The following is a 25,391-nucleotide window of genomic DNA, read 5'->3' on the forward strand; positions in this document are numbered from 1 at the left end:
GGGAAACAGCGCTCCCTACGTGTTGGGTCGTCTCTCTGGAAACCTGGCTACTTCTGAAAACCTCAAATCGTAGGCACCCGGCTCCCCCAAATTAACTTTTCCCCCTTAAGCATCCCCTTCGCCAAGCCCTCACACAGACACAGTCGGTGCACCAGGCTCTCTCTGGAAATAGGAGTCATGCAGCAAGGGAGGAGGTCTGTTTATTATTTTTGATTCTGCTTTGCTTCTGGCAAAATCTTGCACACAGCCGAAGTTGGCAGAACATCGACATTTTCTTCTGACTGGCTACTGTTCTCCAGCTACAAGTGCAGAGTACAGCGGGTACGGCGGGGACCGTTCTGGGCTGCAGGCCCCCACCGTGGCAGAGGTCAAAATTGCAAAATCTGGGGGACGGGGAGAGACCCACCCCATCCAGGACCTGTCTGCAGAAATGGAGCCTCTGGCTGAAGACATGCTCTCCCTTTGGTACGGAGCAGGGGAGCCTGAGAGCCCGAGTCCAGAGAATGGCACAGGTGTGACCCGATTCCCACCTTACTCTTGTCCCATCCTGTGAGCCCCTGGGAAACTTGGTAGAGGACAAGCATCCCCCCCAGCGTGTTCGGGGAGCAGGGCAGTACGAGAGGCTGGGAGACAAGGCTGGGGTGAGGGATCTGTCACGCCTGTTTCACTGGATTCCTCACCAAAGGCCACAGCGCTGCCACCTGGACAGGAACTGTGGACCGAGAGTCCCTGGTGAAGAGCAGCGGGCCCTCCGGAGGGAGGTGGGAGGGATGTCAGTGTACATGACTGCCTCACGCAGTTGCTGCTGGTGTCAGAGACACGTGAAGCCCCCCCAGAACTGGAGGGGCTGGTGGGGGAGGAAAGAAAGCAGCCGGCCTCGGTTTCGGGTGGACAGGCCCTCCCGTGACTATCAGCGTGACGAGGCTGCACGTGTGCCTGATGCCGCCTCCAGGGCCGCGGGGCCTCAGGGTCAGAGCCCAGCCCTGCCCGGTGCTCGCCGCCAGCCGTCCTTCACTCATCTGCGGAAGGCGCGGCCTCCACGCTCGGCCTTCCTGACTGTGTTTGCTTTCCAGATGAGTGAACTTAACTCTCAGGACTCTGCCGAAGGGAAAAGAGCAGAAAAATCTGTATGAAAATGAAGTACTGAAAACAGTCCCTGATACACAACAGGGGGCCTTCCGTCAGTGCAGCGAGAAGGAGACGGTCACCTTTTTTAATTTTTGAAAAGCATTTCCAGACCTAAACTGGGTGGCATGAAATTGATAGGAAGCCAAACCGCCCACCCCCAACCTGAAATGTTTTGCCTAAATGCCTGTAAAAGTAAGTCACGCTGGCAGCCTGCCTCTCCACCACAAAGCCCAGTTTCCACTGCTCTTTCCCCTCGGGGGACCCCGTGGACGTGCCGCCCGGGGCGCAGGAGGCCCGTCTCCCCCGCACCTCTGGGCCCAGCTGCTCCGACTCCGAGGGCGGAAGAAAGCTCGACTGAGCGCTAATGAGCTGAGGGCCGTGTCTCAGCGCCACGTCATCCCTTCGCTATGGAACAAAGCAATAAACTCCGGGAACAGAGGCCCGGTGGCCAGGCCAGCCTGGCTTGAGCAACCGAAGGTGGGAGGAGACAAGAGTGACAGGAGAAACCTCAGGCGGCATGGACAGAAACACAATGGTTTTGTCAGAAATGACGTTGTAAAACGAGGGGAGGAAGTAATTTTCCTCTCCATGGAGGGGAGACAGGGAAAAACTGGACTCTGAAACCATCTCTATTCTGCTGCTAAGTTAATGTTTTACAACAGCGTTGCTTGCCGCTTAGAAGTAAGTTTCCTTATTCTATGCAGGGAGTCTCTACCTACTGACGCAGCCCATGCAGGTGAGAGGGCTTTTCCGTGCCGGCAGCTCCAAGTGGGATGTTCACCAAGGAACGACTCAGGAAGATGAGGTTAGAGTGTCTCAAAGCAGGAAAGTTGGCTCAGGTTAGCCAGGTCTCCGAGAGACCGGCAGGAGGCGACGAAGCTTCCGGAGGTGGTGGGCGGCCTCGCCCATGCCTTTAAGACGAAGCACATGGCATTGCTCCCCAGGCCGTCCTGCACCCCTACACAGCAGAGGGGTCACTATTCAGAGAGCTTCTCGGGGTCTCGGGGATGTTACATGTACACACTGAATAGTCCAAGAAGTTCAGCGTTCGCCTTGTGGTTATGATGGATGGAGACTGTACTGACTGGCGATTCCATTCTTTGCGCGGGACCTCCCAAATGAAGGGGGGCCTGAGGTTACGCATGTCCCATAGATCTCGAAGTCGCAGAGTCCATGTTCCCTTAACCCGTTCCAGTCTGAGGGCAAAGGCCTGCACGTGCTCACGATCACATTCACGTGATCGCCCTCCTAGCTGGGGAATGGGACAATTACGAAGAATGTTCCTCAGTGAAGAGGAATAAATGAAATCCTTAGAGGAAGGGGGGCAGTAGGACTTGCTTAAAGGATCCGTTTGAATTTGTTTGAGAAACGGAGAGCTTAGTTTTCACGCTGCCCTAGCTTTAGGAAGTTGCGTTTTACAGCGTTTCTTTCGCATCCACGCAGAGACCAGTGAAATACCGGTCAGTTTTTGCAAAAGTAACAAAAGCCTCAGAGTTCACCGATCAGTGTAGAAAATAAGAACTCAGGAGGGAAAGCCAGCCATTAGAGAGATAAGCAACAGGTACCCAGCTACAACCGCACGCTCAGTGCGGGAACCAATCGCAAGCAATGAACTCAGGCCCCGAAGTTCTTCCAGTCTTCTTCAAGATGACCTGCAAGACCGATTTCCCTTCTTTCTTGCCAAGTATGTCCCCCTCCTGCTTCTAGGAAGCCAGTGAAACAAATATTCGGGCAGCCTGGTCTGCCTTAGACCTCCCCCTCAAGCAGGGCAGGTGAGAGGAAACGCCAGCGGTGAGGGGATGTTCAGGGACCGCGTTGGGTGGCTCTTCTACGGAAGGAGGTCCACGTCGACGGACAGGAAGGTGCTGTGTAACTAGTGCAACCCCGTGACACATGACACGCGGTGTCATGGAAGCCCGGACGGTGAGGGCTTAGCGACGCATCTCATTCTCTGGTTTGAGAAGCGCATTTCCTGAGCATGTCCCGTGCCCTTCCCCTCCTCCGCGGAGATTTACACTTCTTCATTACGGATCTACTCTTCTTTGAGGGGGAGGGAGGTGGTTAGAATAGAGTGATCGTTGGAATGGGGAGTCTGTCTTGTCTCTTAGAGTACTTTTAAGGACTATCAATGATGTTGGGGAACAGACACATTCAGAGGGACGTATGACCCTACGACTATCATCTGGTGTCATTTGGTGGCTGCAGCTGTATGTCTGATGCTACTGTTCACTTACAGAAGGTGAGTACTAACCCAAGGTTCCGGCCATCCGTGCATGGGACTCTCGAGATCGGCCAGGAAGAGAAAGGAGCGTCGGCCGGCAGAAGGCCAGCACCTCCCTGAGCGCAGCACGCCCCCGTGTCGGCGACTTGGAGACGCCGAGCTCCTTTGCCGCCTCCGCCATCTCCCCTCTCCACCTGTCCCCTGTGCGCTTTGTCGGAGTGGCAGAAGCCAGGCAGTGCAGACCGCTGGCCCTGGGGTCCGCTCTGCCCCGTGGGGCTGTCAGGGCTCCTGTGTTTTCTGAGGGAAACCATTTGGCGGTGCCGCCAGACAGTTTGGATTTGTTTCTGCCCACTTCCTTTCTCTGGCAGCATTCACGTGTTCTGTGATTCTAAGTTATTTTCTGAGCACTTCATTTAAATTCTTTCTGGTAGCTCCTCAGTTTCTCACAGAGAGAGGGGCGGGGAGAGAACCTATGTCTTTTCAACTAACAAGGGTAAACTGCCACAGCACCCTGTGTATCTGCCTGCCCTAGATGGGACTGTTCCCTGGCGACGGCTCTGCTCCGGTGTGACTTCACACCACGGGCATTTGCACTAGGCCCTGCAGCTAATTCTGCACGCATTCTCTGGTAGCTTCTCGATATTTTGTGGATTTCTCTCAAAATGCATCATTTGTAATACACAGGCAAATGCACCGCTCTCTTTGCCAGCAGGAGGAAAAGTGCCTCAACACCGTATTTACAGTCTTCCTGGAAACTTGGTAGTTGCTTATTCAACTAAACAAAACAGATTTCATTAATTAAAATGACTGTTATCTAGCAGTTCCCCTTATTTTGCTATACAGAGAGACTTTATGTACTGAGGGAATGTGTGGACCATGAAGTCAGAAGTGGACTGTGAGTCACCGATAAATGTCTGAGCCTCAGGGAGCACACAGCCCAAGTCACTGAGAGCCAGTGGGGACCGGAGACACCCGAGGGCTTTTCTGAGGGGCAGTCGCTCCACTTCCCAGCAGTCCTGGGCTGTCCTGAATTGGCCCCCAGAATGTGAGACCCCTTCAGAACACAGCTAGGACTTCGGCTTTAGCTTGGGTTACTCAGATCCAAGAAGACAATTCTGTCTTCTCGCCAGCAGAAGACAATTTCTGTCTTCTCGCCAGCAGCACCTCACTCATAGAGTTTTTGAAGACTGGCTGTGGTCCTGTTACAATTTTTAACTCTGCCTGTACACCTAGTCCTTCACCTTCCTGTTTGGCAAATGTCCACCCACCCAATCGGGTTAGAATCTTATTTTGCTTGTCAACGTACATGAAAAGTCTCTGTCCTGCCTTCACCAGTTGATTTTTAAAGTATAGGGAGCCGAAGGCAGAATACTTGCAATGGTTCTCTCCAAAACACCTCCAACTCTCTGCTGTGTGGTCTGCCAGCAAATGCGTTCGGAGAGGCCGGCATGCACCGCAGGCTCCGCACTTGCCCGAGTCGGCCTTTCCGAAGTATGTTCCTCCGGGCACATTGCATGTAGAAGGTGTCACTTCCTGCTCTCCAGTGACAAGGGTTTCATGATGAGACACATGAGTAGAACAACATTAACGTACTCACTGCGGGATTTCTCTGGGCCTGCCCCGGTGTGAATGTCCAAGCCGCAGAAAAAGAGGTGGCATTTCCCCAAATTACTTCACTGCTGAAACATTTCCTCCTGAGCATCCGACGGCCCCCTGCTCTGGGCAGGAGGCTCGGGAAACTGTGTGTGTGTGCAGTCTCCCTGCTTGCCTGGAGGGAGCCGGGTTGCATCCCCAACTGCCTCCTTTTGTCCTGCCCGCCCCTTCCCCAAATACATGAATGGAACTGTAATTTGTTGTGCCTAGGTGCCCCACACCATTGCAGCGTTCTGTTGAATTAAGAAAGCCACTAAAAATCATCACCCCAGTGCCTCTTTCTGCAGGAACAACTGTAAACCTACTTTTGCCCACCCTGTCGAATGCACCCAGGGCCCCAGGCTGCACCGCGCTGCGTGGACGATGCCCAGCAGCCCTGTCCCCTGCTCGCCCCCAGTCTTCCAACCACACCGGCTGCTCTCCCCATTCCAACGCAAGGGCCTTCCTGCCTTGGAGCTTTAGCCTGTGCGGCTCCTGCTACCTCGAACGCATGTCCTAACCTTTCCTTCTAAGGAATCCGCATGACCACCCCGCCCTGGGGGTAGGTAGCTCAAAAGCTTTTCCCCCAGGAAGCGTTCCCACCCTTCCAGGTGCTGACAGTCCCCCAGCTGCACTCCCGAGCCCCCTTCCTCCAGCCACGTGGCACTCTCCGGAACCCTAATGGAATGATTCGAGGTGTGCTGTGTTGTCTCAGTCAGTCCACACCCACACCTGGGTCTTTAGGTTATCTTTATGAGATCTCTTAGGCTTTTTGGAACCCGAGCCACACCCAGCAAAGTGAGTCCTGGAGAAGAGCACGCAGGTTAGTGACGGGTACACTCACCCTTTCGAGCGCTAGCACCTGTCTCCTGCTTTCCCACTGCCCTACACGTCGCCCCAAGGCTCTGGCCTTCACAGAAAGGAGTGCCAGGGAAGGGTGGGCTTTGGGGAGAAGCACCGCCAGAGCTGGACCCCCGCTCCTGCTCAGACCTCCCTAAGTGGCTTCATGAAGTGGCTCCTGATTTCCACAGCCACCGCAGGATGAGACGCCAGGCTTGCAGCTGCATGTGCCACCGTAGGAACGTCTCAGAGCACTGTCCACTCTGGGTGGTCACTTTGCAAGATCTGCACGAGACAGTGTCCTCCTCTATCCAGTTTTGGGGAGAACATTCTCCCAAACGTCAAGTCCCAGGAAAAGCTGGGCTGATCATTCTTTCCTCTTTGCTTAAAGTAGGGAAGTTCGAACTCAGTTTGCGGCCTGCTTTTCATAACTCTTCAGGGCCTTACGTTTTATATACTTATGTAATACCTCTTTCTAGTTTCATCTTATTAATCAGCCTACGTTTTTCTTTTAGGCACATTTACTTTTTCTTACCTGAATTGTGTGTGTATTCTTTTATAAACTACCTCAAATCCTTTAGGGAATAAGGCAGAATGTGAATTAATACTTAATGTCTTTGCCTACAATGACATTATATTCAGACTGTCCCTAAGAAGACAGAACTCTGTGTTCACATGATCCTTATTTTGCTCACGTCTCTGGCATGAGATTCGTGGTCGCGTTCTCTTGTCTTCTTTGTGTGCCTTCTTTCTTAGTCTCGTACCATGTTCTCGTGGCCAATAAAACGCAGAGACGCAGGGCGTCCCCGTGAGGGACTGTCCCTCTTAAACCCCAGCCATTCCCTTCCTTTCCTAGAAGAGGTCCACTGTCCTCTTGTTTCTCCCCGAACTTGCTCAGGGCACCAACGAATGTTGGTGGATGTTACTCGGACCACGTGTGGCGATTTGCCCCCCAACCAGTGCTTTTCCATGTGTCCAAGATTATGGTGCAAAGGAAATGAGAAAACTTTGTTGATGAGATTGGACCAGTGTCCACTATTTACTCAAGATTAAAGCTCTGACTAGAAAGGGGAGGAGAAAATGAGAAAAAGACGACCGTTTGCTTAAACCAAAGTTCCCAAACCTGAACTTGGCCACCACCCGCATCCGAGACATGTGTGTATAACACTGGAGCTAATAAACCCAGGGACAGGCAACCATGGAAGTCACACCTGGCCCAAGTATAAAACGCAACCTTTATGTGTGTACAAGCCTCCTGCTCCTCGATGATCACATTCTAGTGCTTGGTTCTTGGCTGTTCACATTTGTACCACGTGATCATTTTTAAAAATGTCACCCACAGTCTTTTGTCACTTAGTTCACAGAACAGGTTTTCCTCTAACTTTGCTCAAACAGCGTCAGTACCCAGCACCGAATGGGAAGAGGCTCTGACCCAGGGCCGGTGAGTCTCTGACAGCCGCCACTTTGGTTTTAAAGCTGATCGCGCCCTCACCCTGCCCTCTGTGCGCCCTCACCCTGCCCTCTGTGCGCCCTCACCCTGCCCTCTGCGTGCCCTCGGTGTTTCTGCCAGCCCGGCCAGCCTCCCTTCCTGGAAGTAGGGGGCGAGGGAGCCCTAGAGATGGAGAAAGGTCGATTTCCGATGAACGAGTGAGTGTTTCCTTTCAGGTGTCACTGCCCAGCTGGTGGGTGTCTCGTCCACCAGGGACGAGCCAGGCCACCCCATAGGCACATTCCAAAGATGCCGTTGGCCATGACAGGGCAGTGAGAGAGGACGTGTCGGGAAGGCCCCGCTCTGTCCCTGGGAGTGCCAAAAGGCCAGTTTATTCTGCTCTAGGTAAGTTCAGCTAAAAATAGTCTCCGATAGAAAGTCCACGGAAATGCCAGCTTCACTTTCAACAATGCCCTTTGAAGTGACTTTGTCGACATTCGGCATTTCTATCAGGAAAAGAGGTCTTTCTGTGAGAAGGTGGTGGGCGTGCAGGACAGTCTCTGATCTGGACAGTTCTCGGGATCCGCTCCCCCCCCCCCCAGCCCCATCTCACTGTCCCGGGCTCCTGAGAAGCACAGATTTCTACAAGTTTCTCAGTCCCTGTGGACCACACTGACGTTTACCTAGTGCACAAGACTGGACATCCTAACGCTGCTATTAACTGAGAGCGAGAGAATCAAACAGGTATCAAAAGAACAACACCCAGATACACGCTGAGTGGCATAATGAACACACCACAAATAGGAGCTGTCTTTCTCGGAAAGGAATACCTGAATTTTAGGTGTTAACACGAGGGATTGGGGGTCACGGAATCCCAGAACTTTACAGATGACTTCGCACTTACTTAGTCCAGACGTGTCATTTCGTGGAGAAGGGAGAGAACGCCCAGAGAAGCTGGGACCTGCCCCGGAGGGATCGCTCAGCGGGGTGGCGGCAGAGGAGGATCTCCAGGCTGACCTCTGCCCCACCTTGTCCCTGACCAGGCTGGGGGAAGGGTACGCCATGGAGACACGCCCCATGGCACCTGTTATGCTTGAGGGGCGGAGCCTTAGGTGTTCGAAAGGGCCGGGCAGACTGTCAGCGGATTTCTCAAAAGAGACCTTACAGGCAACAAGGGGCTGGAAAGAAGTATTCCAAGTCATGATATCCAAAGACCTACATCCAAGATTGCTCTATCCAGCAAAGCTTTCATTTAGAATGGAAGGGCAGATAAAGTGCTTCTCGGATAAGATCAAATTCAAGGAGTTCATCATCACCAAGCCCTTATTCTATGAAATGTTAAAGGGACTTATCTAAGAAAAAGAAGATAAAAAATATGAACAGTGAAAGGACAGCAAACTCACAGTTATTAACAACCACACCTAAAACAAAAGCAAACTAAGAGGACAGCTAGATCAGGAGCAGAACCATAGAAATGAAGAACACATGGAGGGTTAGCAACAGGGGAGTCGGAGCAGAAGAAGTGGGGAGAAGGTACAGAGAATAAGTAGCATAGATGGTAGGTAAAAAATAGACAGGGGGAGGGCAAGAATAGTAGGGGAAATACAGAATCTAAAGAACTTGTGACACATGGACATAAACTAAAGGGGGGGAATGGTGGGGGAGGGGTGTGCAGGGTGGAGGGGAGTGAAGGGGGGAATGGGACAACTGTAATGGCATAATCAATAAAATATATTAAAAAGACACGTCCCATTGTAAACCTGCTCCGCGTCCTTTCCCGCTTCTACTTCTTGAGGTTTCTCTGCCTTGCACACACTGTTCAAGGAGTTACTGACTCAGCTCCAGAGGACTGGAGGCCCAGAATGAACTTGAGCAATCACAACCCTGCCCTTTCACTTTCTCGTGAAGAAACCAAGGCCCCGGGGAGTGGTAAGGCTCTCCAGGGTGAAGGAGTGAGGGGGTGTCTAGGTGCAGCCTGCACCGCTGGCTCCTTTCTGGCTGCTCCAGCAGACTTGCCTGCCATCTGGTCCACACCATGCTGTTTTATGTATTTAAATCATTTTTTGGAAGTTTAGTTGCATGAGGAATTCTTTCCCAAAGCAAGCAATCACATTTAAAGAGCCACTTAGACTTGGATGCATCCAACAGCACATGGATGTGTCTGTAAACCACCTGTGCCCAGGTGCCCAATCAGTCACAGCCGGTAACAACAGAAGATCCCTATTCTCCCTTCCCGTGGCCTCTGACACGCTCATCTGCCACGGCCTCAGCGTCCTCCCTCTTGTTCATTCCCAAGTGTCTCCAGGGAGGGAAATGAGGGCCATTATTATTTCCATCCTCTCTCCCTACAACAATTTCCCCATTGATTCCACAAGTGGTGGGCTGGGGCTTCTGAGCAGAGTGACTTCGGAGAAACGCTCCCTCCTCAAACAACACTCTATTTTAAACATCTCTGCTCTTTCGCACTGGACTCACAACTCCAGAAGTTAAAAGCAGCCTGGAGAAATGATGCCTTAGGTTGTGGAGCACGACCTCAGGGAGCAAGTTTAGATTCATCCTGGCTTCGGGCAACTAATTCTGATCCCATGCATCATCAAAGGTTCCTTTCTTTCTCCTCTGTGCTTTTCCTGCCTCAGAGTGGATCTGCTGTTGAATCATGCCCATGGCCCTCGACGATGACCTCACCCTAACGAGGTCAGCGGGGAGCAACTTACTCTTGTTTGCATTGTTCCCGACAGCCATGGGAGATTATAAGCAACAATGCCCCCAATTATATTAACGTAATGCTGAGTCTTCCTTGAAAGGTCTGTAGCAGCAGAGTCATGCAACAGTTTCACTGACGTGGCTGTCCTTTCAAGACACCACCACGGAACAAACAAACAAACAACCCCCCAGTGCTGTTAACTTAACATGCACTTGGTAAACTTTAATTGAATGATCACAGGTCATTAGTAAAATAACTTGGCAGAATACCCTACTGGGTGCTAACACTTCCAGGGAGGTAGGACACACAGCATTTTGCTTCCACTACAGAAATAACACCTGTGTGGAAATCTTACAGCAAGTGACCAATTCTGACTCTGCCCTACGTGCGTGGTGGCATCCTGAGTACAAAAGCTGAGACGTCTCCAGCACATTAGACAACTCCAAACCAGCCACAGGCTGAGCACTCTCACACTGTAAACACGAGAAGCAGTTTGGTCCGTCACAGGGCCAGGCTCTGGGGCTCTAGTCGAGCGCCGGCCCCAGCTCTGCGACCCGGAGAAAGTGCTCGGGTTCTGTGGCCTCCAGTCTTCTCAGCTTTAAAATGGGCATCATAACAGCACACGCCTACACGAATCTTGCTGAGGATAAAACAAACGTATATCACAGCAGTCCTTGACGTGATATAAATGCTCAATCAACATCCTCTCCTTCTACAGAAAGCAGCTGACTAGTCAAGCAAACCTCGTAAACTTGTTCTGCGTCTGCTTTCCCAGTAGCTTACTCTGCCACTGTGCGCTCAGCCCAGCACTGGGCTGCTGGGCTCCTTGTATGCTTTCCCGGGATCGCCATTTGCACTTTTAATTTTTAGGCATTCATGGGCTTCAAACATTCTGCTGCCCGGTATAAAAAGGCGAGAATGCTCGAGTTTTCTAATTTGGCAAAAACGAAACACAGAGCACACATTCAGTGTTCACAACATTAAGCCTTCAAAAAAAATAACCTTCATTCCAAATAGAACATAATTTTTAGCGACATTAATTGTTGTGAAGACAGTTGAAGAGCTTTGCAAAGCAACTTCAAACTATTTCTATGCAATGTTTCTGACATAATACACTTTATACGCGTGCTGAGGAATAGCTACAGAACACGGGTTACAGATAGTTATTTCTCAAGACCCTATGCCCACGAGGACCATGGTCTCTGGTACAACACCGTCGTCAGGAATCTCTAAGACAAAAACGGAGCTGGTTTTTAGGCTCAGCCTAATGTATTTTTAAATCAAGCCACAGGGAAACAGTTACTTTTGTTTCCATTCAATCAAGACCTGCACACAGAGTTTATGGAATGACATAATATCCTTCCTGAGTCAGAGGGGTATGTAGGACCAGCATCCTTCACACACAGCCAGTTCCTGAACCTTTACAAACAAACGCCTATTTCCAAGGAAACTATCTCATCAAATGCTGCTCACCGGGATTCATATTGTTCCTTCTGGAAACATTACAATGAGAATTTTCATGAGTATGAGCCTCAACTGCCCCTCTAAAATTCAATATATTCTTCAACACATTTATTTCAGCGGAATGCGTTTGCATAATGGCTCTAGAAAAATAATTTACTTGGTTTAATTTTTTTTTTAGTCCGGGAGGGGGTGGTCATAACTTCATAAACTTAGTGTGTATATGGGTACGGGGGTGTGTCTTTCAAATGGGCACCCACTGGCGACGTCCTAGGAATGCTGATCTGTGCGGTTTCAGCGGACCTACCCTCTACGGGGGGCATGTTTTAAACTATTTTTTGGAGAATGATGAATTTCAGTGAGGTTCAGGCTGCTGATCTCTTTTCTCGAGAATAAAAAGGGACATCCAGCGGCTTGAAATCAGTACCTTCTCCCGGGAAGCTGTGCTTCTGGGCACCCGGCACAAGACTTGTCATTTGTCCTCTGCCACCAAAGAACAGGACCAGCAAATGCAGGGGGACCACTGACAGGCGCGCACACACGGGAGGAGAACCTGACTCTGGTTGTCAGTCTCCTGCCCTTCATACTGGAATCCTCGCTCTCTCCAACCACTAAGACTTTTCTTAAGAACCTGTGGAGGTGGGGAGGAATGAGTGCCCACCCCACCCCGCCCCTACTAACTAAATAAACAGGTATCCGAGTTTCAAAGGGGACCGAGTGTGAGGAACCTGCAAGAAAGCTCCTAAAACGCACCCGGAGCAGACCTGCCTGATGGACGCTGTGGACGCACGTCAGTTTTGGCAAATGTATGATTCCCAGTCCTACGTGCCGTGGTTTGTTTTTTTCCCTTGTGACCTTAGGTTTATGTGGCAGCTAAGTGCCGCCACTGTTTGCTGAAAACTGAAGCCTCGAGTCACTTCTACAAGTTACTTCTGCGACGTGGCACAGGCATCCGTAAATCACAACGGGAAAACAATAGTTTGCGAAGCTGGGTTAGCGAGACAAGAGCCACAGAAACCGGCGTTCGCCCCAGCCTTCCGCGGCCGGCCACTCACCTTGCTGAATTTTGGTCACTAGCTGGTGCCGCGCCAGAATCCGGCTCATCCTGTACGGAGAGCGCCTGGCAGTCTGATCGAACCGCAGGTACATGTCCTGGCCCTCGGGGGTCCCGGGACGGAGATAGTAGCAGCCGGCCACCGGGGGCCTGGCTCCGGGACCCGACATCTCCAGGACGGAGGCGCCGCTGCCGCCCCAGACCGCCCCGTGGCTGCGCGCGTCCGCCTCCAGCGCAGGAGCCAGGAGCCCAGCTCCGCCGAGCCGCCCAGACCAGGCGATTTTTAAAAAGGAAAAGGAGTGCCAAAGCCACAACTTGGAATGCCAGCCCCCACCCCCCCGCGCCTCCACGTGACCGCGGAGAGCCAATCGGGGGAGGAAGGAGCCGGGACCCACACCTCGCTCCTGCAACCGGGGAGAGACTCGCTGGGGACCCCGCGGCGGGCTCGAAGCGCGCGCCAGCGTCTGCCGAGCCTCGGGGCTGAGCAAGCGCCCAGGGCCGGCAAAGAGAGAGGAAGAGCCGGGAGGGAGAAGGCAGGAGAAGGCCACGTTACCCCCAGGCCCAGGGATTCTTCACTGTGTTCAAGTTAGAGTAAGCGCCTTCTTCTCTCGCAGGCGGCTGCCGCCAGACCCAAGACACAAGTGATAAACGCCCCAAGTGAAGAGCTAGGTACTTGGAATAAGCACAAGCCGCTGCGTGCAAATGACCACCCTTCACGGCGAGGAGGTGAAGAAAGTGAAGTTTTTCCAGTGGAATCAGACCTCAGGTGCTCCAACACACGCGTGCACGCCGCCAGGGTGTGACCCCCCCACCCCCCCACCCCCCCGCAGTGGGCAGCTGAGAGCCCTTCCAGGGCACCAGCCCGTCTGCGGAACGCCTTCCCTCGAAGGCTTCTACTTCCCCAATATTTCCCTACTGTTTACACCACTGCAGTTGTGCCCGCTTTGCCTCCTCCTCGTTCCCATCTTTGCACAAGAGGGTGGGGCTTCCCCAATTTCTAATCACCAAGAAGAAAAATTCTTAAGGAGCACCTTTTACGTGGAGGACGCCGCCAAGAGCCATTGTAAAGACGGAGGTTGGCGTGAAGGTGCCATGGGGACCAGAGAGGGGTCACGCAGAAGCTTGCCGACCTCCGCTTGGTGTGGAAAGGTGCTTCAAAAAAGACACAGGCACCGTGGGAGAGGAGCAATATTATTTTTGACAGGGTGATGAGGGAAGACCACCAGAGCAGGAGATGTCTGGGTGGGTTTTACAAACCGTGGGGCTCTGACAAGCAGAGACTGCGCAGGACTTTACAGGCAGGTGCGTGCTCACGCGTGGGAGATCGGCAGTGGGGGTTTGTGTTTAAGCGCAAGTCATTCAACCCGGCCATATGTGAGGATGCATATGGGAGCCATTCGAATCCCCCCCGAAATTTTTTCCTATTTAATATTGTTTGATGTGAAGACAAACAAAATGTCCATAAAAAAAAAAAAGAAAAACATGTTATTGAATTCCAAGCCTGGGGCTGAATGAATCGAGTTCTTTGAAAAACATGCTATGGCCAAGTTGCTCTTACATTTGGCTGACTCATACCGAGACCTTGCCTGGCCTGGGATTTACAGTCCTGATAACGAGAAACTCTCCATTAACAGTTTCACAGGACTCACTGCGGACCCCAGTCCCCAGTACTGCAGTTGTTTCAGGCTGTCGGCCCTAACACCTTTCTCCGAGGTGACATTCGCTGGCCCGACTCTGAGAAGCCGTTTGAGCCTGGCAACTCTCCCACTGCCTAGTAGTAAATGCACAGGCCTCTAGGTCTCTGTGTTCCGCTGGAGGTCTCTAGGGCCTCCAGCGGAACACACTCTCTCTTGCGGCAATTGCGAGCCTCTTCCTGTAACTGTGCAGGCGCAGGCCAGTTTAGGTCTCCCAGCCACCATCGCCGTAGAAAAAGACAAGCCCTTGCTGCTCTCTGCTGCTCTCTTTCCACTCCTAATTCAGGATCTGACCTGAGTTTTTCTATTCCCCAGCGTCCTTTGTGGGAGGTGACAGGGACCTAAGGACTCGGGGCTCTGCCATACCAGAAGCACGGGCCGTGATGGGGGACTGGGTTGGCACTACACTGGGCTGGCAGATGCCTCCACCTGCAGCTCAATGCTGTCAGCCACTTGCCGGACACCGGGGGTTACCTCCTCCTCATTGGGAGAGAATGGAAGAGAGTGGAGAGAAAGCAACGCGGAGTGTGGAGCTCAGGAACGCAGTCCACGCTCTGAGAAACCAGGCGAAGGGCAGGGAAAAGACGGGAAGTGACATGCAGTTGTTTCGTAGTTGTGAGTGACACAAAGAAAAATGGGCTATTCCCAACGCCAACCTTGTAGTTCATTACCAACTCGGTTGCATTCTGAAAAATAAGTGAATCATTCTTCCTAAGAAGCACTGCTGTGTATCGTTCTTTTTAAAAACCACAGTGCCTACTTTTTGCACAATAATGAACATACGAACTTGATGGAAGTCCTGATGCTGTGTTTTGTTCTGAAAACTTCGAGATCATAAATGCCTGCTCTTTAAGACACGTAAACAGGGGTAACAGCAGGAAACAGAGTATTTCGTGGGCGACTGGCAATGAAGAACAAGACGTGAACGTAACTGTTTACTCCCGGATTGAAAGACAACTTAGAAGAAAGCTTAGTTTTTCTGAAAACCAGCCTCGGGGGATGCCTGCGGGGTGATGTGTCTACCTCTCTGCCCTCCCCGTGGCAGCTGCAAGTTTTATGGGGCACGTAGTATCTGCAAATCCGTGCAACGGAACCCAAATACCAGATTTAAAGCAGGGAAGGAACAACATTTTCCCTTTAGTCTTACATTTTTATGGAACCTGAACCCTTGGAGTGACCTTTTCCCCCCACCACGTGGTCCCAGCGCCAGCATCGCCACGCATGCGCAGTTCTGTTGCATTTGCAATCAATGTAAACACCCGACTGATAAGCTCCCCGGGGCCTCGCCGTCTGGCAGGCGTCTCCCGGGGGGGGGGGGGGGGCTCTCCCCTTCACTGGTGGCAGAGTGGGGTCCGCAGAGATCAGGGAGAGGGGGCGAGTGTGGGCGTGCCACCCACGACTGACGCTGGATTTCTTCCTGTCCGGTGCCTCCCAACAGCAGGAAGGTGGACGCACCTGTACTCAGTGGTCACCTCCTTTCCTCTGTCCTCCAGTGGCCATCGAGAGGAACCTCGCTCAGGGATAGGACACACAGAGGAATGTTGGGAACCAGCGAGGGCAGGAAAGAGAAGCGGGGTGGCGGCGGAGGGGGCCCACAGTGCTGAAGGCCTACGCTGTGGCAGGCTTCGCGCTATTTCACGTCTTTAATGACAGTCTCCAGCCATACTCTGGGGTCCCGTGTGATGGAGAAGGCCCTCCCAGAGACTAAGCCGGGTCCCGGTGAGGCCAGCGCTTCCCTCTGGGCTCCTGATAGGTTAACTCTTTCAACTACGGCACACGAAGGACAGGTGAGAGGGGAGGGTGGCACTGAGGGCTGCTGGGGAAACTGGGGGGCCGCACTGACGGCCGTCGGAGTTTCCTCCCACTGGGTGTCGTGCTGGGACCTCTAACTAGAACCACAGGTATGGGACGGCTGAAATCCTGGTGCGGCTGAGACCCGGGTGTCTGGACGGCAAGAGACCCAAAACCCCGGGCCTCTCACCAACCACTGAGAACCAGGGGCTCCCTGGGTGGGAACTGAAGACCCCGCACCCCACCCCGGCCTGCAGGGCGGGCGGTGGGTCTCCGCCCTCCGCTCATCCCCAAGGCTGCCTGCCTGTTGCCGGGCCTTGTCCACGGCATTTCTTCTCAGTACAGACACTTCAAATAAAGTCAAAACTCTGACACGTGACCTCCACCCGAGACGCCTGGTATTTGAATTTTCCAACCTTTTGATAGACGACCGCAGGTTAGCACTTGGCGGAATCCTGAGTCCACGTGGCGGAGTGCAAGGGGCGCGCCCACAGAAGCCGGCAGCGCTGGCTGTGCCTCCCCCGCCTGCTCCTCCTCCTCCCCCTCCTTCTCCTCTGCGCACATTCCAGCCTCCTCCTCAGTCTGTTTGGAGGGAGCCGGGCTGGTGCTGCCAGGGAGGAAAATGTCTGAGATTGGAGGGGTAGGCGGAGGAAAGCAGAACTGACTGGGAAGGGCTGCTCTTGAAACTTCTGGAAACCGTGGGCCCTGAAGCTCACTTTGAGGATTCCCACCAATGGGTGTGTGTGCGAGCTGTGTGCCCAGCCCCTAGCCGATCAGCCTTTCCCATACTCATACACCACCCGCCCGGTCACCAGTGCAGGCAGCTCAGTGACACCAAGCTTTGCAGCCAGGACCAGGTCCCTGTGTGAAGGGTGTCAGAGTGGACACTCTTCTGACTCAGCTTCCCAGCCTCAGCCCACATCTCCCGAGAGGAGCCCAGTCCTGCTGGGAAGACTCTTGGGTGGCAGCTGTTTTCCTTGTGTTGTCTCTCAGCCCTCACTACCCTGCCTTCGGTGAGTTTCACCTCCACGGGCCACCGAGAGTGTGGCTGTGCCCTGCTGCCCTCCCCTGCCAACCCAGCCCTCTGCCAGCGGCTGGGGCGACTTGTCCCGGGCCCAACGCTGCACCCACCCACTCCAGCCGACCGAAGTTCTTTCGCTTTTCCAGGTGGCTCCAAACATCTGCAATGGTGTGATTTCCTAACCTCCTACCCTGTCAAAACCTAGCGCCTTCCGAGGTATTTGAACGGCTGATGCAAAAACCTTAGTATTAACAGGCATAGTAATACCTGTGACTCATTGCCCTGCGGCAAATTAATCAGATTAGTTTGTACCTGCTCACATGGAATCCATTCGTTTACTGCAACTACTGTGGGCACCAAGTTTTTACATCTTGGATTTCCCTTCTAATCCAGATACTCATCTACCATCAAGCTGCTGTCAGCTCAATCAGTTAATACTCTACCCACAAATGTATTTTACTGAAGACCACAAGTTGTTCAAGAAAGTTGTTCCCTATCATTCCTATCCTCTGGCTCCAAGGCTGCCAGTTGGAATTAGGGCAAACCCACTTCTCCTCCCCTGTGCCTGTCCTTCAGATGTTTGCAGAAAGCCAGCATGTCCCTCGTAAGAATCTTTGGTAGTAGGTTAAACATTCCTTTTCATCACACCACACAACTAACTATTCAGCAAGCTAACTGCTGTCTCTGGGAACTGCTCCAATATGTCAGTATGTCTTTAAAAATACAGCTCCGACCCTCAACTTTGAGATGTAGTCATGGCCAAGTGCAGTGGCATGTGACGCAATGTGTGCGTACTGCCTGCGTCCAGTCTGAGATTGTGGGGTAATCTGTGAGTACTCAGTCACTAACCCAACATGCCTGAGTGCCTCTGCGGCGGCGCAGTGAGTAAGGGAGACGCTAAGGAGTGGGCGTGGTCCTCCCTGCAGCGCCAGTCTGCCTGGGAGGTCACCAAAAAGGAACTTGACTGTTTCCTGGTCACCTGCGGTGCTTAAGCCACGTGGTGTTCATGCATCTTCCCACACTCCGCTGCTAAAGGGGTGTTCTCCACCCTGCGCTTTAAGAAGCAGCCCTTCAAACTTAAAAACGGGTCTTTCAAACTTTCTGGAATTATGGCGATATTTTCAATTCCTGATGTTCTCCTCCAGCTATTTAATTCTGCCTTATTCTGTAACTGGTAAAAATAACTGCATGGTAAGAGTATAAAATAAATAGTTAAGCAAGTTGGGAAGAAGATTAAGCAGGGTTGGATAAAAAGACCCCGGATATAACCAGTTTATCTGTATACCAGCCACACAAACCATGCTGCACATCTGGGGCGGGGCTGAAAATGCGGCTTCGGATTCCTACGCGACGTAGGAAAATGGAAGTAAGATCGGGCAAACAGTTCCGTGTCTCCGTGAGACAAACAGACTGGTCATTCAGGATGAACACCGACTGCCAGGCGTGGAGATGGAAGGGAGCGTTTTCCTGGGCCCTCACAAAGAATCACAGCCCTCAGTGGTATTGCGTACGGTAGCAAACCTTAGTTCATGCTTTTTTTTTTTTTTTTTGAAACTGTGCTTCAGCGACAACAAAAGTAGGACAATAAAACACTGTTTAGGAAAAGTATCAATTAGAAGTATTAATTTCTCTGAGGCCCCCCGGAAACACAGGGTGGAGGGCACCATTCCTGGTGACTCTTTGTACCAGGTACTGAACTCTTCTTCCCTGCGTAAGATGTTTCAAGTTTCCTGTTGCACCGGGAACAAAGTGCGAACTCACTGCTTGGTGCAGGAGGGTCTGCACGGTCTGCCTCTGCTTACCACGCCCCACTCACTCATCAGCCTCCTCCACTCGGCCCCCTGGGGGTCTCCTTTTCACAGGTGCTGCTCCTCAGCCTGGAAGCTCTTCGTGGAGTTCCGCCCATCCCCGGCTCCTTGGCGGCGTTCAAATATCAGCTACACCAATGCAGCCTCGGGCAGCCCGTCCCGCCTACTTTCCTTACGGGAAGCAGCGCCCTGCAGGCCGTCTCTAGCGCACCCTTCCAGCTGTGTAATCACGCATTTGCTTTCCCACTGATCTATATGGTGCTGCCTTTTCCCTGCAGTGGGCCGTAGTATCTAGACTGCGTCTATTTAATTCCCAGCCTCTCAGGGCCGCCTGCCCCAGACCTCGCACACAATACAACATCAGTAGTAACTGGCTGAACAAAACGGTCGAGTAAGCAAATGAATAAAAGATGATCTGAATTATCCCACGGATAAAGTTGAGAGGGTCCATCAGAATGGAGCACACTTTTAAGGCATTGTCACAAACGTTGTTGCTGATACTACAGCTGGGACCGGGTGAGGACCGGACAGCAGAGAAGTCAGGGTTTTATTCTCTGGGAGAGCTGACATGCACAAATCTCACTCCGTTGGTTAGTGGGAAAGTACATGCTCTGGCCACTAAACAGAGGCACTTTAAGGTCCCCTGTGAAATTTAAGAGCCTGAGGGGATAAGAAACACTTGCTCCATGGAGAGAGGCTGAAAGGCACCCCCCAAAATGAGCCATCTTCCTCAGCTGTGAGTCAGCCTGGAATTCCACGAGGGCGCCAGCTGCGCCTTCAGTTAAGGAGTCCTTCTCCGTGGGCCCGTTCTGCACGGACTCACTCCCGCTGCTTCACGCTCACACCTGTTTTTAAAGAATTCTTTTAATAATGTCGCTGGGAATTTTAATGAATCTACTGTCTGCTATTTTCTAGAACATATACATTTTTGCCCTAATTGAAAATAAAGGTGATTGTTCATTTTGGGTTCCTTCCTTCCTTCCTTCCTTCCTTCCTTCCTTCCTTCCTTCCTTCCTTCCTTCCTTCCTTCCTCTTTCTCTCTCTCTCTCTCCCCTCCCCCACCCACCACCCATGGATTGCTTAATTACTAGAAGGGATCTTTCAGTCTCAAGGGTAATTCGTCTGTGCTTAGCTATGTATCCTCACTTACATCAGCTTAGAATGAATGATAACCTCCTTCCCCATCTTGTACAACAATGAGTATATATTTTTAAAGTTAATTCATATCATAATGTGAATATAAAAGGGAAGTTTGCTTGGAACAGAAATTGGAAAGCCCTTTATTGATTCTGCGAATTGTCTGCTGGGTGAATGCCTGAGGCCACCCAATGAAAGGCCCGCCGTCATTAGGACACTCAGCCGCCCTGCTGCCCTGGGTCCAGTCCTCCTTACTTGGTACAATTGCTTCCCACCTGGTGTCAGGCAGCAGCTGTGCACTGAGTGGAGCTTGGAAATAGCCACGCCCACGAAATGGGGAGGAGCGAGGATGTGACGTTGTGACGCCATTGCACTTCCTGTCTGTTAAAACCACGCACACCTTCTTAGATAAATTCAGCTTAGGGCAGTAAGAACCGTGTGGAATAGTTTCCCTCCTTACTCCTCATGTAAGACCGTCAACCTGTACTTCAAAGAACGGGAAGCAGAGCAAGGAGGAGCGCCTGCGTTAGGACACCTCCCACAAAAAGAAGGCTTTGCAGAGAACTTGAAGGGGCAGCAACATAGCTCCCCAGTCCCTGGATATCAGTACCAATGGGACTTTGGGGTGATGGGGAGGACAAATTCCAGGGTTTCTTCTGGGCTTGGAGAAATGATTTAGCCAAAGGGTTATGGCGTAATGAAACATGGTTTTGGCCGGCATCTCATTCGCCATCAACAGAGACAAAGCCACTGAGTAACTCATGTTACAGCTTCTCTCTGTCATCCTCTCACGGTCAGACCTTTCTAGTACACACTCCATGCCAGGGGCATGCCAGGCCCGGGTGCGGTACACGGGTGTCCCTCTTCTCCACAACATGACTGAGCGTGGGAAGAGTGGGGGACAGGTCTAGTGAAAGGATTGCAGAACAGGCCCTGTCACGGAGGTGTGCACGGGGCACCCAGAAGACAACAGGACAAGAGCAGACTTATTCTGCACAGAGAAAGCGCGCGTTGAGTGTGGAGGGAGGCAGGCCTGATGAGAGAAGGAGGGAAGGCAGTGTGTCCGTGAAGAAAAACGCACCTAGATGCTTCCCTATGCTGTACCTCCTCCTGTAACGAACGTGACGACTTCAGATTCCAAACCGCCCCGCTGGAGAGGCACCTAGGACTGCAGCACAACCTAGGAGGGCACCCCGCCCCCAGTGGTCCTCTGGAGTCATTCTCCCTTTGCTCCACCAGAGCGCTGGGTGGGGCATTACCCATCGGGCACCACGCTTCCCGGCAGGTAATCCTTCAGAGGAAGGGCTGGGCTGAGAATCGTGAAGGACCAAGAGGGCACACTGAGTTCGGGAGCTCTCGGCTTGAATGCGAGGAGGCAGAGTCTGTCCCGCCGGGATTACAGCCCCAGCACGGCGTGGCATCCTCGTGCCACGAATCTCGTGGCGCCGTGGCTTCCTGAGCCCCGCCACCCTATGTCTGATCACCCGTCCGAGGCGGGTTTCCAGCCCTGTCCCCTCGGCAGCGTCCCCTGAAGCCGCGGTGCCCCCGATAGGCTCTTCGGCCCATTTGAACAGCCTTTCTACTGGGAGTTCGTTCTGGAGGGGCTCTTCTCTGTTCTGTAGCTACATGGGTGGGCACAAATGTGGAGAGAGTGTCTGGAGGATTCTCCTGTTATTATTTCTCCAGAGCTTGATTTTTATCAAAGTATGCAGTGCCCTCTGGCCAACCTCCAAGCACACCATCGTAGTCCTGCTGTATCTTATGACACAGACCTGTCCCAACAGACCAAAGGCAGCACAGACAGCTGGGCGCGGCCCCCTTCCTGGCAGCCCCTCCAGGGTGACTCAGCGCCAATCAATCACAGGGACATACTTAGTGAGCACCAAAAATGCGTTTGCTGTGCAGAGGGACCCAGCACGCCAAGGCTGCCTCCCGGTCTTTCCTGAACTTAAAATACCCTCTTTCTTTCCCTGACTCAGGGTTCTCAAGGGCTGGCCTTGGCCTTGGCCTTTGCTTGTTTCTCAGCCTGGATCACCTTAGAAAATTCCATCTTTTCATCAGTGGATTGTTGCGAACGAAAGGGCACAAAATGGTGTGTGGCATATATGCTACAGTTATGATTTTATAAAAATATTAAAAATGCCATAGAACAAAATAATTGAAGATGAGATACCCCGAAGGTAATTATTGCCTTTTTTTGGATGGTAGATTCAGGAGGGGTGCCTTTTAATTTCCGTCTTGCCCCCATCCTGTCACCCGACTGAGCACATGGCCTACATGACGCTGGATCGAGCCCGGCCACCGGCTGCCATCATAAGGTAGAAGGAGCAGCCCCCCCCTGCCCCCCCCCCCCACCGACCCCAGCTCGATTCAAACTTCCTCTTGTCTCACTGACGGGGGATGATGGAGAGGGAGAAACCCGCACAGAAATGATGGACGTTCTCCAGGATGGCATCGCCGTCCTAGCGCGGAATCAGGCCAAACCCCCATGTGCAACATAGGACAGACAGAAAAGGGAGGAAACTATACAAGTCTATTGATTCCCTTTCTCCCATGCCCCTCATATTGTGTCCCTGCCCCCAGCACGGGGAGGGGACCAGCCCTCTGCCCAGACTGTGTCTCCGCATCCACTCCCGTCCCACCCACCTACCCTAAAGAGCACAGAGCATCCAGCAACTCCGGATGCCACCTCCGTGGCGTGGTAAACACCAAGTCACACCCTGCCCGCCACGTACTGTGTAAATTACTGCGTCTTCAATTCTCCCCTTTCGTATCCACACGGTAAATGTATCACCAGAGATACATCAGCCACACGTATAAGCAGACCAGGTGGACGTGATTATCGGTTCCCTTCCCACTCTGCGTCAGCCCGATCAGAATCTAGCCAAACAAAAAAGCTAGTTGAAAAGGGATTCCACGCCCCCTCCCGAACGCAGCTGTAAACTGCAGAAACGAAGTCTCAGGGTCTAGAAAACCTCCTTTTCAGCTCCTCCTGACTTTCAAACCTAGGAGAGATAATACATCCTTAGGATGAGTTTCTAAGAACTATTTGCTTTCATTTTAGAAATACAGATACACGTATTAAAGCGTTTTCTAGCCTCCCAACAAAGAGTGAAATCCATTTAAAGAATAAAGCCGTGACGCCAAAACGTATGTGGACAGAGGGTCTATCCACTTTCTTCACCAAATACTTCCTGAAAATTTACTCAGGTGTTCTATTTTTTGCTACTGTGCTTCAAATTCTAACTTAGGAACTATCAAAGACATAACCCTGTTCTGAAAGTTGAGGAGGAGAAAGTGACTTCAAAGTTATAAAGCAAAAGAAAGCCCACGGCTCACAATTTCACAAATCTGGACCTACCGGGTCCCTCCAGGGGTCCCCGAGTGCCCTGTGGCCAGAGTTGGGAAGTCATCCTGTCGTTCCCTTGAACTTTGTCTGGAGCCGGCCCCTCCACACCATACTTTCATCACCCCACTGAGTGACCCTGGCATTTGGACTCATGTTTATTCAATGACAATTTTTGTCACTCCCATTCGATGCTGGGCAATGTTCTTGGTGCTGGGAAGGTGTCGGTGAATAAAGCAGATGAATCTGTCCTGAGGAAGCTCATGTTCTGACCAGTGAACTTACAGGCCTGGGTGTGCTAACTTGGGAGCTGCCGGCCTCCCAGACGCTGAACCATTTGTAAAATTTGTACATGTTTTCACTTCTCTAGGGCACAGGTTTCTTCGATTTCATCAGATTTTCGAAAGATACTGTAATTCTAAAAATATTTTTAAGTGTCTCTGAAGTACAGTTCTAGAACATTTGTGGGTTTGGAGTCGAGTCAACTTGTATTCGAAGTCTGGCCCTGCTACTTATGAACTATGGGAGCTTGGACGAGTAAAAATGTGTCATTTTCTGCGCCTCAGTTTTGTCGCCTATGACATGGAGCTCGGGCCTCAACAAGCTCTGTGACCTTCTGCTGGGTTTTGTACACGAAGCAGCCAGCACACTGCAAGGTGAAGAGTGGCCCCGCCCCATCCGCACCTCACAGGCTCTGACCCAAAATAGCAGTGAGAGGTTTGAAGCACGTTCCAAGCACAAAGACGGAGCAGACGGCTTCAGCAGCTGGGGGGTCCTTGCACCCAGAAGCTTTCAACCGCAGTGAGTGAACCCCATCAGACATGTCAGAGAAAGCTCCCGAGGAAGGCCCCCTCCCGACCACGGGGTCAAGACTCCATCCCGAAGAGGCAGACGCCTAGGCTTTTCTTCAGGGAATATTTTATGACTCAGGGCACAGCCAGACTTTGCTGTTTGACTCCTTGAGAAGAATAAATGCTCATTTTTAAGCTACATAAGGACATTTGGTACCATTCTCTGAGTACAACTCAAAAGGACACTACTCACGATGCTGATGAAATTACCTCCCGTTTATTCAGCATTTTCTCATTTTTAAAGATCAAAACAAGCCTTTAAAGCAATCCTTTAAAGGGCCCACAGGCCCCAGTTTGGCTCCGCCCCAGCTTCCTCTGGCAACCTCCGCAATCACATCCTCCTTCTCTCTCTCTGCATCTCAGAGACACCGGCCATTTCTTGAGGCCTTGAGACAGGCAGGTCCCTCTTCTTGGGCCATGACACCCACTACCCGCAGAGTGGCATGACCACTGCTGCTCAGGTCTCCCTCCAGAAAGGACACCTGCCCTTCCCTGCAGCACCAGGTATGTGTGTCCCTCGCAGCCGGTCAGACCTGCATTGTGATATTTGGGGGTGGGATGGATATGTGGTTAATATCTGTCTGTTCCCCATGGTCAGTGCATTCCGTGAAGGCAGGGACCACGTGTGTTCCCACTTGTTCCTGCGAGGCACTTGGCCCGGTGCCTGGCACACAGGAGTGGGTGACACTTGTTGGTAGAATGGAACGCTGGGTGAGAGGTGGGTGAGATGAATGGCATGTTCACTCTGCATGTGAGAAAACAAAGTGCATTGCACAGGGGCCCGACTGCTCAGTGAGATGAAGCGTGGGGTCCCCCGGAGCATCGTCTCCTCTCTCTCTCTCCTTCCGGGCTGGACCCCACTCTGACTGAAGGGGCGTGATGTGCCCCTGACTCCGGCACGGGTGGCGCGTCTCTGTTCCCAGGACAGGAGGAACCCAGGAAAACTCAAAGTGGCTGACACGTATCGAATGCCACTCCCAGTCATGCTCTTCTGCAGGGTGTTTCCGCCCTGAGTCTCTTTTTCTTAAAACACCTGAACTCGTGCGTTTACTTCTAAATTGCTCTCAGAATTGTAACACTTCTTCTGTACTCTTGCCTACAAGCAGACACCGTGCTCAGAGGCAGAAGACTTCTGTAACGACTGGGGTAGGACAGACCGATCCGAGCAACAGTAAGCCAAAGGACACTCCTTGTGCTGCCCTGCAGACAATTCAGGTTCGAGAGAAGAGGACGCAGGGTGGAAGGGGAGAATAGTGACACCACTCAACAGCAGG

The 25,391-nt window shown here is 52.1% G+C and overlaps 1 protein-coding gene across 2 annotated transcripts in view; it reads right to left on the reverse strand.

Annotated features, from left to right (window-relative positions):
* Positions 1-25,391, reverse strand: part of STARD13 (StAR related lipid transfer domain containing 13) — a 177,320-nt gene that overhangs the window by 121,416 nt on the left and 30,513 nt on the right. The window contains exon 1 of one of the 2 annotated variants that reach the window (XM_037057642.1): positions 12,471-12,763. The exons of the other annotated variant lie outside the window; for it this stretch is intronic. Within the exon in view, the coding sequence (XP_036913537.1) occupies positions 12,471-12,639 (169 nt within the window). The 5' untranslated portion in view covers positions 12,640-12,763. Of the gene's footprint in view, positions 1-12,470; positions 12,764-25,391 lie in introns of those variants that run through there. 2 annotated transcript variants of the gene reach the window in all.

The sequence above is a fragment of the Sturnira hondurensis genome, unplaced genomic scaffold (genome assembly GCF_014824575.4).
Source record: "Sturnira hondurensis isolate 20B ecotype Veracruz unplaced genomic scaffold, ASM1482457v3 Scaffold0009719, whole genome shotgun sequence".
NCBI classification, from domain to species: domain Eukaryota; kingdom Metazoa; phylum Chordata; class Mammalia; order Chiroptera; family Phyllostomidae; genus Sturnira; species Sturnira hondurensis.